At 44.0% G+C, this 15,769-nt stretch overlaps 1 protein-coding gene and 1 long non-coding RNA gene across 6 annotated transcripts in view; one reads left to right on the forward strand and one right to left on the reverse strand.

The window, feature by feature from the left end:
* The window catches only part of TNFSF8 (TNF superfamily member 8), a 38,852-nt gene that overhangs the window by 14,089 nt on the left and 8,994 nt on the right, over positions 1-15,769 (reverse strand). For both annotated transcript variants that reach the window (XM_010384768.2, XM_010384767.2), the window contains exon 2: positions 11,817-11,859. In XM_010384768.2, coding sequence (XP_010383070.1) covers positions 11,817-11,859 — 43 coding nt within the window. The remainder of the gene's footprint in view (positions 1-11,816; positions 11,860-15,769) is intronic.
* The window catches only part of LOC115893922, a 49,885-nt gene that overhangs the window by 8,491 nt on the left and 25,625 nt on the right, over positions 1-15,769 (forward strand). For 2 of the 4 annotated variants that reach the window (XR_004053949.1, XR_004053950.1), the window contains exon 3: positions 13,298-13,368. The exons of 1 other annotated variant lie outside the window; for it this stretch is intronic. This is a non-coding gene — a long non-coding RNA (uncharacterized LOC115893922). Of the gene's footprint in view, positions 1-13,297; positions 13,369-14,896; positions 15,110-15,769 lie in introns of those variants that run through there. One more of the 4 variants, XR_004053951.1, reaches the window with a different exon arrangement.

Raw genomic sequence — 15,769 nt, forward strand, 5'->3', positions numbered from 1 at the left:
TGGATTGTGACTATGGTTAGAGAGTCCTCCTGGCCTAAGTCCTCCTACTCTAAGCTATAGAACATTAAGTCAGGGAGACAGATCTGGCTGAGTCTGTTTGCATGGAAGCCCTTTCTGACTCCTTTTGCCTGCAGGATCAGGCCCAAATTCCTCAGCATGGCTTTCATGGTCCCTCACTCTGAACCTACTGAACTCTCTGGTCTCACCCCTCACCTTCCCTCCTCCCCTTTCCCTTTATGTTCCAATAGTAATAATAATGAGGAGGAGCAGTGATAATAATATGAATGATCGTAACTAATACATGTTGAGTGACAGCCATTTTCCAGGTACTCTGCTAAGCATGAGTTATTTCATTTAATTCTCACAACCACACCATGAGAGAGATAATTAATTCTATCTTGTATGTAAGGAAATTGACTCTTTTAAAGGTTAAATGACTTGTTCACATTCACACAGGTAGTCAGGGGTGGAGTAGAGATCCAAACTCAGGCTGCCTGACCGTTGCCCGAGTGGATTCCTGACCGCTGTCCTGGAGTTTGGGGCTTTGCAGTCCCCCTAAACATACCATTTAGGTATGTTGATTTATCATTACACTTTGGCACTTGCTGGGCTCTCTACCTGGACTGCCTCCTTCACCAGACAAGTTATTCCTTGTTTGAAACACAGCCTAGCAGTCAACTCCTCCAGGATACTTCCCTTTGCCTATTTGCCTCTTCTATCAGACAGTGAACCCTCAGGGCAGAGACTTCTGTTTATAAACCCCCACTGCCCAGCCTAGCAGATGCTCTGTAAATGTTTGTTGAATTGAATCACCTAGTTCATCTTTCTTGTTTCCCTCTGTGGATACCCAGTAAGTACTTAGGGCAACAGGGAGGTGAACCAGGATGCTTGGCTTGCCTTTTGCCTGAGGGCTAGAATAACACGGGGCCTCATTCTCCCACTGGCTTTGCAGGTCAGGCTAGATTGGATGGGAAGATAAGACTCATGCCTTGGGCTGAGGCCAGCACATAACATCAAGAACAGGCTCTGTTCATTGGCCGAAGGCCCCCTCACACTGTGCCCCTTATTCCTTATGGCAGGTGAGCTGTAAACAGGTGGCTGGAGAAGTGCAAGCCCAGGCTTGCCTCTCACACATTCTGGTTCTTTTGTTGTTTTTTCCCCTTTGGTCTTCAGATGTTTAGTGGGGTGACCTCAGTTGTAATTCTGAGAAACCCGAGGATGGAAAAAAAAAGAAAAAAAAGAAAAAAAAAAAAGCACCTTATTTTGAAACATTTGCATTTCCTGAAGTCAAATGGCATGGTATATTTCAGTTTTTCTTTAAAAATCATTTAGATGGTTTCTAGCTAAAGGGAAAAACACAGGCAGCCCCTTTTAGGAATGATGTTGCCAGAGCTGGTTCAGAAAGGAGCTAAAAGCAGGAAGCTAGAGGAGCTGTTGAGGGAATGGGCTGTTAAATTTGGAGAAGACCCCAGAAGAGGGCACAGCCTCTGTCCTTTAATGCTTGACGAAGCTGTCGGCATGCCGCGGGGCCCAAGCACTAAACCTCCAAGTGGAAGAGGAAGGAGATGAAGCCCTCAGCTAACAGCTAACACTGCTAATCCCCATTTCTCAGATGCAGCAATGGAAAGACTTACACCAAAAACACCTACGTCACACTGTGAGTCATAGTGCCGGCAGCTCACAGAGTTGACCAGTCAGTGCTACTCAAAAAAGAGGTAGGCTGCTTTGGAGGTCATGAGGCTCTTGTCAAGAGCTAGATGAACATTTCACGGGTCATCAGCCATGTGGCCTGAGTCTTCTCATCACCCTGTGAGTCTATGATGTAACTTTCTTTTTTGGTTATGAAGACTGAAAAACGTGACTTATAAATGGTGGCATTACATGCAGCTGAAATCCTGCAATGTCCCTGGAATTCTGAAGATTGGGAGCAGAGGGATCAAAAAGTGATGTCTGGAGAGGTTTAGTTTGAAGAACAGAGCATCAGAGTGGGGGAAATGAGAACTGTCTGCAAGTCATGGCTGAGCTGATGACCTGGGAGTTAGAATTCTGGGCTTTCTCCTCTCTGGGCTCTAGTGTCCCTATTAGGTTTGTGCAAAAGTAATAGTGGTTTTGGTATTAAAAGTAATAACAAAAACGGCAATTACTTCTGCACCAATCTAATAGATGAAGAGCAGTGTGGATTTGACGATGTATCTAAAAGGGCCTACCTAGCTTATTTCAGCAGGCTGTACAGACTCAGCCATCCTCTGCCAGATCTGCTGGTGGTGGGGGTGGGAAGGTTTGGGATGGGGAGTCAGTACCAGCTGCACCTGTCTATCTTTGTGGGCATGTTGCATTACCCAAGGTAGCAAACTGTGTCTTCACACATTCAGGTTTTCAGACACCTGCAGTACTAGAACAGAACATTTAACTCTGAGGACAACCTAAGTTATGAATAGCCTGGTTCTGTAAGGACTTGCATAGTTTGGAGAAATGAAAGTTCCCTGAGATTGTCTGGTTCAGGCTTGGTAAACACATAACTCATGTGCTCCTCAGTGTTGCCCCTATGGCAGGCTGGCTCTAGGTCATCCAGAGAGTTAGTGAGAGAGAGGACCAGAGACCAGGACTCCTTACTCCTTCTGTAGGGCAGTCTATCTTTCAGACAACCCTAGCACTGCGTGAACTTCCCTGAGGACCAAAGCCTTCAGATGCATCGGCTTTGTAAATCATCTTTCCAAGCTTTAGCCTCTTCTAGGAAGATCATGGGACTTTCTGTGGTTTTGTTTGAGAGGGTGAAGAGAAAGATGTGCCAACAAAACCCTCCTGGCCAGTTTCACACAGAGGAGAGAGAGAGAAAGAGAGGTTGCTTGAGGCAGTTGAAAGGACCATATTCTAGAAGGTCAAGATTATGGCAACCTTAAGACTAGCTTTCACCTTGAGATTTCACAGCGTTGGACAGAAAGGGTCATTAAATGCCATGCTAACAGAGATCTTAGTTTTAGGAGTGGTGAGACTGAACCCAGAGAGACTAGAGTCTGGCCCAAGACCCCACAGTAGGTAAATGGTGGAGCTGGCTTCAGAACACAGGGCTTCTGACTCGTAATCCAGAACTCTTCTCTGACTTTCAGTCTTCCTGTGGAATAGGAAGGGCTAAATGCAGGAAGAAGTGGGTTTGCAGCCACTACAGACACTGGGACTGAAAACTGACAAGACAGCTGGAGGTGCTGGGAAAACAAGTACTAATGAGCTCCTGGGTTCCGTCTTGTGGGAGAATGCCAGCAGATGACTTCAGGTCCATGTGCTGAACACTGCCAAGTTACAACATGGGCACGTAAAGAAGCAAGTATGCTCAAGGCGGCTCTACCATAGCAAAACAAACCAAGCCAACCAACCTGGCCAGATGGTACGTGGTTTGAGTGCCAGGTACCTTCCAGACGTACAGCACCTTAGATATAAGAACAAGGAAGACACGATGCATCACAAAAAGAGCACCTGAGTTCTGGTCAGAGCTTTTAGCTCTGGATCTATCATTTCCCCTTACTGAGCCTCAGTTGCCATATCCATTAAGTGAGAATTAAAACAGTCAACCTAAATGTATGGATGTCATGAAGATGCAATGAGACTGTGGATGTCAAGTGATCAGTGTGGCCTGTGGCTAGAAGAGACATTCAGTAAAGTAGATTCTTTCTGCCTTACTCCTCTTTTCTTTGTTGTTATAGTGGCACAGTTTAGCAATGCCACTTAGCAGAGTGAATTGGCAGATGAAACGTTCATTAAAATGAAGCTCATGACATTATCTGATGGATGGGAGCTTCTCAATTAAGTACCTAAGTGTTTAAGGCTATCTGATGCTTCCAGGAATGTGTGCCGAATCCTCTTTACATTTGTTGAAAAATGTTTTAATCCTTCCAAGAAGGAAAGGGATTATCCTAATGACTCTGCATCTGCCATGCCCTGGCTTCTTTGTTCGTGGCTTCAGGGAGAATATCTAGGAGAGTCCCAACAGTGACATCTAGAGGACAGTCTCTCCTCTCTGGATAAAATTAGGATTCAAAGTGAGTCCTTAACCTGAGCAAGGGTAATTTCAACTATTAGGTTGGTGCAAAAGTAATTGAGGCTTTTGACCATTTCCTTGATATCACTAGACCAACTGGTAATGGAGAGATAAACTGCAGGACGGACCTTTTGTTAAACAAAGGATGACTAGGTGACCCTGATTTCCAAAAGGATTTGGAGAATGCCTATATAAGCATGCTTAGTGCTGACTGAGCACATAGGAAGTGATAAGTAAATATAAATTAAGATCAAGTTGGAATTAATTTAAATAATTTAAATCCTGCCTTCCCCCCTTCACCGCCACCCCACCTAGTTTCCTTGGGATGTTAAGGTCTTTTCAGTCCTGACTTGTTTCAGTGTATCTGCAACAGTCAGTAAACCTATCTGACTCTATGGGCATTTCCTTGGAATTCATTTATACTAAACACAGGTTGAATTGACATTACTGTCGGTAAGTAAGAAGCACCTTTAAAGTCTATAATTTAAAAGGAAAGCTGAGTCTGGAGACATAGGATAAAATCCACTAACATTTTAATAACCTTAAAAAAAAAAACACTCCCTAGTTGTTCAAAATGCAAAAGTACGGCAGCAATTTTAGAAAGTTAGTTTTGGGTTCAAATCAAGTTTAGAAAGTTAGACAGACTTGGCTGGGCGTGGTGGCTCATGCCTGTAATCCCAGCACTTTGGGAGGCCAAGGCGGGTGGATCACGAGGTCAGGAGATTGAGACCATCCTGGCTAACATGGTGAAACCCCGTCTCTATGAAAAATCCAAAAAAAAAAAAAAAAAATTAGCCAGGTGTGGTGGTGGATGCCTGTAGTCCCAGCTACTTGGTAGGCGGAGGCAGGAGAATGGTGTGAACCCGGAAGGCAGAGCTTGCAGTGAGCCGAGATTGTACCACTGCACTCCAGCCTGGGCGACAGAGCAAGACACCATCTCAAAAAAAAAAAAAGTTAGACAGACTTGGGTTCAAACTCCACCTCTGCCATTACTAGCTGTGTGGCTTTGCAAAATCCATGCAGCCTCTTTGAATTGTCCTTTTTTCTTCCTAAAAGTGAGAATAATAAAATAGCTATCATGGAGAGTTGTTGGGAGGATTAAAGAGATAATGCATAAAAATGAGCCTGGTGTCTACCACCCAAAGTATACCAAACAATGGTTGAGTCCTATGCCCTAGTCCATGGTTTGTGCTGCTTGAAATGTAGAAACTTAAGCCAACACATGTTGTGTCTAGATAGTTTGAATGAAACGCATAACAAAAAAATTTCAAGGAACGGGCCTGCTTTCTCTCCCTTCCCCTTCCTCCCTCCCTCTCTCCCTCCTTCCATTCCTGTCCTTTCTTTCCTCCCCCCCTCCCTTCTTTCCCTCCCTCCCTCCCTCCTTCTTTTCTTCCTTGTCTCCCTCTTTCTCCAAAGTGCTATCTGAATTGTGAGGAACTCTGAAATTTCCTCTGGATTCAAAGACTTGTGATTTATATGTGCTAAATTCAAGTATAAATTTTCACATGTAACTCAGTGATTTATTTTTTTCCTTTCCTTTTTTCTTGTTCTCTCTCCTCCCCTGCACCTCCTCTCTTCTTCTCTCTCTTCTCTTCTCTTGGTGGCAGGGGTGTGGGGATTAGGGGCACATGGCTTTAGAACTCTGATGGCTTCTCCAGGATCCCATTCCACTTTATTTTGAATGGCTCATTGTCTACTGCCTCCCTCCCTCCCTCCCTCCCTCCCTCCCTCCCTCCCTCCCTCCCTTCCTCCCTTCCTTCCTTCCTTCCTTCCTTCCTTCCTTCCTTCCTTCTTTCCTCCCTTCCTTTCTTCCTTCCTTCCCTCTTTCTTTCTCTTTTCTTTTCTTTTTGTGAGAGATTTCTGATTCCTGTTAGCTCTGCTTTAAGAAAAAGTGAGTTTAAGAGTAGATTTTGAGTGGGTGTGTTTAAAGTAAATGGAGAAGCAAATAGGCTTTTGAAACCTGTGACTTATCTGAAAAGTAATTTTCCCTCTGAGCAGGAGCACTCTCTCTTGCTGTGAAGAGAGAGAGAGAGAGAGAGAGAGAGAGAGAGAGATGAACTGGGCATTCTAGATCCATAAATGTTTCTGCTTGCTAGTTTTTGTCTTTCTAGGGGAAGGAGCTGTCAGGAAGAGACAGAGTCTCACTCTGTTGCCAGGCTGGAGTGCAGTGGTGTGATCTCGGCTCACTTCAACCTCTGATTCCAGGGTTCAAGCAATTCTCCTGCCTCAGCCTCCTGAGTGGCTGGGACTACAGGTGTGTGCCACCATGCCCAGCTAATTTTTGTATTTTTGTGAAAGATGGGGTTTCACCATGTTGGCCAGAATGGTCTCGATCTCTTGACTTCGTGATCCACCTGCCTTGGCCTCCCAAAGTGCATATTGCCTCTTGACTGCTTCCAGTATGGTGTCCCGCTAGGGCTGCTGTTGTCTGCATTGTGACCATGGGACATGAGGGATAGTTGGGTCTTGGTGAGAACCTAGTCTTGGTTTAGTGTCACCGCCTTCAAGGCGCAGATTTTATTGTTTCTTTGGGGTGGGTTCATTTGGTAAAATTAGAGAACCAACCTCACTTCATCTTCTTTAATGCCATTTTCTTTTTAGCAAGGGGAGGGGGAAGGAGGGTAGCCTGCTACACCTTATAAAATTGCAAATGTTAGAATGTTAAGGTGGTCAAAGTATCCTAAGATATTTGTTTGATTCGTGGAATGCTATAATCAAAGCAAAATCCATCTCAGGGTTAGGACATCTGGCTTGTTTCCCTCACTTCTGATATTTTAGAAAACAGGAAACCCAAGGCCCTGAGAGGGAAAGTGAATTGCTTCAAGTCCCAAGACTCGAATGTCAGCATTCCAAATTCCTGGCTGGTCCTCTGCATTTGGTACCCCAACTTTGGCTGGAGACTGAATTCAGGTGAGGGTGGAGTTGTCAGGACCCACACGAGGTCTATCCACTGTTCCAACTTCCTTAGGGCCTCCAGGAACCTCTGGGTATTGGAGGCTACATTACATTTGTAGGAAAGACAGATCTGTTTTAACTGGTAGGCAGTGGGGAAGGAACTGTCCCAAGGTACATGACCCTTCAGCTGCAAAGCCAGAGCTGAAATTCAGCCTCTAGAACCCTCGCCATGGACCATGTTTCCCCTCAACACTTCACCTCATTCAAACCCATGCATGTAGCCCCCCCAAGAAGTGGCCCTTGGTGACCCTGAGCTTGGTAACAGAGAGTACACTTCTGAGACATGAAAGCCAAGAGCTGGGGGCAGCAGGTACTGAGGAAGTGATAGAGCTGAAAGAGCCCTGGAAGGGTCCCTAGACTGGACCAGCAGGTAGGGGCACTGCAAGGATGCTCATTAGTGAGTTTTCTCAGATGGTCTACAATACAATTCCAGCTAAGCATAAGGGCTGCAAGGTGGATACGCTGGACTTGAGGTCTTGCCACTCCTTACCAGCTCTGAAATTTTAGGCAAGGCAACAAGCCTCTCTGTGCTCCAGTTTCCTTACCTATAAAATGGGGCTAATTATGATTCCTGGGGGCTTATTGTGAGAACTGCGTGAGTGAATTACTAAGTACTCAGCCAATTCTTGGCACATAGTGATACCTGTCAATGTTCATTATTCTCACTCTGCCATGGCCTTATATGGATGCAACAAGGGAGTATAAGAAAGAACACTGTCCACGTAATTCTTCTAGTGCAGGTAAGAGCTATCATTTGGTGGGATGATTTATTATAAAAAGGGCCAGGGTATGTTGAGAAGGCCCAGAGGTGAGACCAAAGGACCAGAATCATTCTGCAAATTAAAGTCAGTACAATTTGAATTTCTGCAGAGTTTGTGAGGGAAGTGGAAAGTGGAGGGGAAATGGGAGAAGGACATTAAAACAGATAGGAAGGAGAGTGAGTCAGCTCAGGTGTCGGAGGGCTGAATCCCAGGGAGGAGAGCTGGGCCTTGAGAAATTCCCAGTGACTGGAATAGCTGAGGCCTTGCAAGAACAGAGGGACCCAATATTCAATTCTGCGTCATCTGCTGGGCTGCACTGGGATGTGCTACACTGCCCCACCAGCTTCTCTGCATACCCCAAATCCTTCTGTAGATGTCGCTATTCATAAATGTGGGTTACTATTCAAACTTGCAAAATCAAGGCAAAAGTGGCTGTCTTCTCTGATTTGGGCAAATAAGCCACAAACCATGTGCAGACATGAGATTCAAAATTTGGTGGAAGCAGAAAAGTGAAACAAGAAGTGATGAGGAGAAAGATGAGCTTCACTCTCTTTACACCGTTCTCCTTGGTTCCATGCCATTTGTGAAATGAGATGGGAACATTTTATCTGCATATGAAAGAACAGAGTAGATCCTATGCCCAAAGGACATAGGTTCAACTAGGTATCAGATGAGGGTCACATTTGCTGTTCCATTTCATCCTCATGGTGGCTTCATGCAAGAGTCATTATTAACTCTGTCTTCTGGGTGAGAAAACTAAAACCCAGAAATGAGAGGGTGTGGGGAAATGTTCTCCTCCCAGGCGCTTTTCCTGGTTTACTGCCTGTGAGGTGGTAGTTGGCTGGGGGCTATCCTGGCCAGGAATGGGAAGCTTGTGATAGGACTTAGAAATCCTTTCATTACCAAAAAGGACTTGGTTTTCAGTGGTTCCTCTGTAGAGAAGTGTATCTTGTGTTTCTCTTTAGCATGTGCACATAGCTCTGAGCCACTGCTGATTTTCTACTGACGGTGGAAGATTTTTGGCTCCCTAGAAGGTGTCTGGCTTCTGCTCTTTTCCTGTCTAGTGACAAACCACATGCTGTCCCTGAAGTTTCCTCCCAAGAGTACCTGGAAGATGCTTCCCCTCTGCCTGGACTGTCTTGCAATGGCTTTTTTCAAAAGGGATAATTTACTGCTTCTGTGCCTGTTTAAGCTGGGTTCGTTGGGGAAGGAAGCTGTGGCTTCAGATTTCCTTGAGATTTTTGTTAGGCTTTTTTTCTTCTATTTTTACATATTGGACAACAGAATTACAGTCTCATAAAGCGTCAAAGCTGGAGAGACTCCTCCAGGGCATTTAGTACGTTGCTGTTATATTACAGATGAGGCTCAGAGAGGAGAAAAGACTTGTTGGTGTGGAGTTCTGGAGCCCAGGAAAATTTTTTTTTTACCTCACCCTACTACAGCGTCTGCAGATTGCTGAGTTAAAGGGATGTCGACTTGCATTAAAAGCAAGAGAAAGTCAGGTACCACTTCCAGCAGGTCACTGGCATCTCATGGTGGAAGCCCGTCATGCAGGGAGAAGAGGGAGGAGCCCTGGATTCTCACTTGGCCATTCCCTCCTCGTATAACCTAGGGCAAATCACCTGGCTTCTTTGGGCTTCAGCTCCTCATCTGCAAAATGGGAAGACTCTTCCCCACATTGCTGTGGCTTGCTCACAGGGTTGAGGTGAGAATGAACCCAAAGGAGGTGTGGGAAGGTCTTTAACAAAAGTTTCACGGTCCCAGTGGGGATTATTGAGTTGGTGCAACAGTCATCATAGTTTTTGCCATTGAACATAATGGCAAAAGCTGCAATGTCTTTTGCACCAACCTAATATTATTAGCATTTAAAAAAATCTGGTTGTGGAAACATTGAATTGTAAACTGAGGTTGGTTTTGATTACTTTGTGTTCTGATATTCCCATTCACGGTCCAGATAAGAAATCTGATAAGTAATTTAGTCCATGGTTCTCAAAAGTTTGGACTTTATTGACCCAGGAAATTTGTCCCCTAAATGAAAATTCAGAGGCCAATATGGAGTGGACAGCTTTTTATTTTGCCTATTGTGATCATTCAAACAAAACAAAATAACTCTGGCAAAAAGCAAGCCAACTTAACTCCTGTCTATATCAACTTCATGTTGTAAAAGAAAGGACATTTTGACACACAAAACTGAAGGACCATCTCAGAGGAAGAGTGCCTCTTACATTAGATATAGTTGGCCCTGTGAAAAGGAGGCTACTGTGTCCTTGTTTTTTGTATTCCACTTTGGACTGATGAAAACTTTATCAACTTTATTATGGGACTAGAATATTAGTTAGAGCCCCTGCGCTTGGCAACTTTGCATTGAAGTGCTCTTTAGGCGAGGAAACTGAGATCCAGAATGGCTAAGGTCCTATTACCTAATCAAAACTATCCAAGTCACTGAGACCGTGTTCGTGTTGAAAATCCCTTCTCCCTGTCAAAAAATGAAAAGTTTCCATCTTTCTTGGAAAGTCTGGGTGGAGGTGGTGGTGGAACAGTGGGAGTGGGGAGGGGCAAGTTATGTTCACTCAGAGTCTTTTGGTTTTGCCAAAGCTCCGTGTGAACATGCATTACGTGTTTAACTGAAACATCTGACTCCAAAGCCTGCAGTGACTCCTCCAATTCACAAGCCAAATCCAGCCCACCACCTCATTTGATAAATAACGTTTTATGGAAATGCAGCTGTGGCTACTTATTTGCATGTACTCAGGCTGGCTCAGCACTACAACAGCAGAGCTGACAAATTGCAACAGAGACATAGTGGCCCCCAAAGCCTAAACGTTTACTATCTGGCCCTTTGTAGAAAAAGTTTGCCTACCCCTGCATTCTACCATGCTCCTTTTAATATTAATGTGACTGTCTGCATAGATATGATTGGAATTGAGGTCACATGCTAAGTCATTCCAGCCAAAATGAGAGACTGTTGACAAGGCTGTGATTATTAGTCTGCCTTGAAAGATCCAGAATCCTTGTACTTTGGGGACTTTTGCCCTTACTTTTGAAGTCTCTGGGTGATAAACCACAGGAAAGGCATGGCCAAGGGAAACTTGAAGGACGCTCCAAGTGTGATGCTGTGAGTGTGAGGAGCTGTGTCCACTCATCTGTGTCCTCTGGACTCAAGGACACTCTTGTGCCCTTACCCTGGTGTCTACATCAACTCACTTCCTTACTTTTTGCTCTGAGCTTTCTGGTTATCCAGTTGTGTTTGCCATCTAGGTTCTAAAGGTTATAGGACTGAGATGGGGGTTGGTGTTCCTGGGTGGAAAAGACACTGCATTAGAGATGAGGACATCTGGGTTCTAGGCTTGGTTTTGTACGACCTTGGACAAGATGCTTCACTTTCCCTCTCTGGGTCTTCCTTTTCCTTCTCTGAGCAATAAAAACATTAATCAGGTCATCTGAAAATTTCTCATCATCCATGTTAACTGAACTTGGCATATCATCCCTCTGAGGCTAGTAGAGACAACGTGTTAATTAGTGACTTCAATGATTGGAAATATAGGAGGAGGAAGTCTGTTTTCACAAGTCCTTGACTTCATTATGCATTTTAGCTATTACTAGTTATTTAATGATTACTCTGTGCTGGTTGCCATGCCAAGCAATTTACAGATGAGATCTGAATGGCTTCTTCAATACCTTGATGAGGTGAGTATTATTATTCCCATTAAATAGATGAGGAGTTGAGGCTCCCAGGTTGGAAGTCAAGCCAAGATTCATTCCCCCAGTTATCTGATTTCAGGTTTCAAGCTTTTAACAAAACATTGCCTTGCAGTCCTACCTATGTCAGAGGTAGAATTTTCATTAGTGGGAGTGTCTGGTAGGACACTTATGGGGATGCGTTCAGGAACTACTAAGATGAATTCAGGTGCATCACCTCAGTTCTGAGCCCCCCTTGCCTCCATCCCTACACACTTTACTGTTGGGCCATGTCATAGCATTGTTTCTGGTTGATAATCAGGTTTCACACTTTACGGCATTCATTTAGATGACTTACTACTCATTTACACCTAATTCCAAGATCTTACCTCCTCTGAGGGGGACGTTGTCAGGTGGGTTGGGAATGGAGTCCTGGAAGAGAAGAAAGAAAAAAGCAACATGAGGTGTGCCATTCAGTTGAAACAACTTTTTTTTTCTTTTTCATTTTGTTGTCCTTAGAGTACTGTGCAATTTACCATTTACCCTCCATCTGCCTCTTAAATTTTAAAAATTAATCACTGATGTGGTTTCCAATGGGCTTTCTATTCACTTGTTTGACAGTCTGACTACTAGAAATGCAAGATGCAATACTGTCCTCGTTTCACAGGCAAGAGACATGGGGTTGAGTGAGATAAAATGACTTGCCCAGGGCCACATAGTTAATTTATAGAAGATCAGGGACCAGAGGTGGGACTCTATTTTTTTTTTTTTTTTTTTTTTTTTTTTTGAGACAAAGTTTTACTCTGTCACTCATGCTGGAGTGCAGTGGTATGAACATGGGTCACTGCAGCTTCATCCTCCTGAGCTCAAGCGATCCTCCCGCCTCACCTTCCTGAGTAGCTGGGAGTACAGGGTACAGGTGCACACCACTACATTCAGCTAATTTATAAAAGGAGTCTTGCTTTGTTGCCAGGCTGGAGTGCAGTGGCACTATCTTGGCTCACTGCAACCGCCACCTCCTGGCTTCAGGTGATTTTCCTGCCTCAGTCTCCAGAGTAGCTGGGACTACAGGCATCCGCCACCATGCCCAGCTAAGTTTTGTATTTTTAGCAGACACAGGGTTTCACCATATTGGCGAGGCTGGTCTCGAACTCCTGACCTTGTGATCCACCTGCCTCAGGCTCCCAAAGTGCTGGGATTTCAGGTGTGAGCTATCACTTGGCTAGAGCTGGGACTCAACTCCCAATCTGGTGCTTTTCCCCCCTCCACACGTTTGGGTTTTTTTTTTTTTTTCTTTTTCTTTTTCCTTTTGGTCAACATGAGAATAATCAAGTATATTATAAAAGTATATGTGGTTTTTTTTTTTTTTCCATGTTTGATTCATCTGTGAACGTATGTTGTAAACATACCTGGGAAGGTACATCTCTATCTCTCCTGTGGTTGGAAATTCTGAATTAATTGTGTGTTTATACGCTAAGCATTGTGAGGACACCATAATTAAATTGGGTCCCCACCCTTATGGATTTATTACAAGTTTATATTTAAATATACAAATATGTATATACATGTAGTATACATATATACAAACGCATATTATACATTTAAACCTTTACATTAGATTATGTATTATTTATTCTGCAACAAACAAATATATATGTAAATATTTACACAAATAAGAGGTTGAGAGAAACAGATTGTCTTTCAAAGGAGGGAATCCTGGGCTGGGGATTGAAGGTGATTTAAGGGAGGTTCTAGTTCAAGGGCTCTCAACAAGGAGTTAACAGAAGCAGAGAGGCACAGTTCTTTCCCCCTAATAAATTCTTCAGAGACTGACTTTCGCACCCTGATTCTCCCTCCCCTTTCTCCCCAGCCATGAAGCCATCCATACAATATTCTGCTGAGAAGGAATGAAGTATCTTATACATCTTTTGACCTGCCCAGGTTGGAATCTCCTGTATTGCATTGAATTAAAATATTAATAAAGACCTAGAGAGGTGTGAGCATGTGTATGTGAAAAAACCAACTTCCTAACCTCTACCAAAGCAAGAAATTAGCAGCTGCCCACAGTTTATTTTCTTAGTGTTCTGTATGAACACTAGGACCATCTGGAGTTCCCCTATTATTGTAACATTTCCCTGGGAGCTCTGTCCTTTGCCTTCCGCTGAAAGCTTGTTTTCTTATGCATGGATTTCTTCTCTAGTGCAAGAGGATGGTAGTGAGTCAAGGAGGTCTCCTGAAGGCAAAGCCCTGGCACAGCACCAATCTGGAGATGGGGGAAGCCAGTTTAAACATTTGGGCCCCAGCTTCTCAGGGGAAGGGAGGCAAACTTGTCCTGGAAGGCCCTTCCTACTGTAATAGTCTATGACTTTGTTGCCTTAGTTGAAAGCTTTTAACCTAACAAAGCTGTAAGTTTTTGTAGTCTTTCAGTTATGCATGCAGTTTGCAGGAAAACTTGATATCACAAAATTCCCTTTTATGTTGCCCTTGTGAGACAACACACAACATTTTAAAATTTAATAAACAACTTACTGCCAAGCGTGACCATTGATTAGTGTGATGTGCAAATGCATTAAGAAAAATATATGCATTGAAATGTCTTACCACAATCATCAAATTCATCAGCTGCCCAGGGACATATACAGGGACAGTGAGAAAGGCTAGACTAGCAAACCTGGTAGAGCCATCATTGCAGAGGCTGCTAGCAGTTCGGGAAGTCCTAGAGAATCATTCATGCAGCACAACTTGGATGAGCACCTGGTCTGTGGTAGGAACTACGTTAGTCATTAAAAGACATCCTATGGATTTTATGCTTTAGTCATTAAGGCAGCCATTTAAAAAATATAAATAAATGTGTAATTAGAATTACAGGTTGTGGCAAGAGCTATGGAGGAAAAGAATCATGGTGCTTTAAGGTGATGCTGTTGGAATTTCAACATGCATACGAATCACCTGGGAGTCTTGTTAAAATGCAAATTCTGATTCTGCAGATTTGGGGAGAGTTTGACATTCTATATTTCTTTCTTTCTTTTTGAGATGTCACCCAGGCTGGAGTGCAGTGGCGCAATCTCAGCTTACTGTAGCCTCCATCTCCTGAGTTCAAGCAATTCCCCTGGCTCAGCCTCCCCAGTAGCTGGGACTAAAGGGGCCTACCACCACCCCCAGCTAATTTTTGTATTTTTAGTAGAGACAGGGTTTCACTATGTTGACCAGACTGGTCTTGAACTCAGGTGATCTGCCCGCCTGGGCCTCCCAAACTACTGGGATTATAAGCGTGAGCCACCGCACCCAGCCAACATTCTTGTATTTCTGGCAGCTTTCGAGTAATACTGATACTCATGGCCCACAGAACACACTTTGAATAGCACAGCTAGAGAAGTAATATCAGAGAGGAGGACCTAATTTATATGGGGGTCAAGGAAGGCCTCTTTTCTCTCTAACACTTGAATGCTTTCTGGTTTCCTAATTTCAGACAGGGGATGTCAAAAGCAGAGCACTTCAAACAGGAAAGAAGCCTGTCACTTAAACCTTCACCCAGGGCCCAGGAAATCCACGACAGAAGCGTGACTATTCCTATTTTGAAGAGCTCTTGGGACAGGGTCTTTACAGCTTCTCCTAGCTACCATAGTAGTCAAGATTAGACAATCAAAGCCAGAGGGAGATTGAGACATCTTTCAGTCCATCAGGCTAATTTTATGGAGGAGGAAACCAAGGCACTCATGAGTCAGAGGCAGATCTTGGACTGAAATTCTCTGGTGTCCTTTCCACTGACCCAGGAGAGATGCTGTTTCCAGAAACCAAGGATAGAAGAGCTCATTCCTACCTCCTCTGCTCTCCCATAAGCAGTCCTTGTATTTGGAGGTGGAGAAGCAGGGTCTAAGGAGATGATGACTGTTGAAATTCAATGAAGACTGTTCATAAACAGGTATTATACTAAGTGTTGTTCACCACCTCCTCTTTGGCAAGATGTCCCCCAGTCCTAGAATTCTCTCCCTAATCTTGTCTGGGGATCTGGGTCCTAGCTCTGGAAATGTGAACTCTCTTGCTCGATGACTTGGTTTTGAGTAAGGTAGTGTCTAGGCTGAACGCAGGCACAAACAAATGGACTCTCCCAGGTTTTCATTCTCAGCTCCACTGAGTAGCTCAGGAAACTGTCTCCGTGATTATCAACCAGTTACACTTCTTAAGTGTACTTCTTCTTTTTTTGGCCCCTTTAGATGTCTGATGAGTATTCCCAACAATAATAAAGTTCTTTTCATGTATGGAGGGGGGGAATGGTCGTGTTTAACCTATTTGTCTCCAGGTAAAATGACCCCCATCCCAATCATCTTCCCTGCCTAGGAGT

This window comes from Rhinopithecus roxellana, chromosome 16, assembly GCF_007565055.1.
Source record: "Rhinopithecus roxellana isolate Shanxi Qingling chromosome 16, ASM756505v1, whole genome shotgun sequence".
Taxonomy (NCBI): Eukaryota; Metazoa; Chordata; class Mammalia; order Primates; family Cercopithecidae; genus Rhinopithecus; species Rhinopithecus roxellana.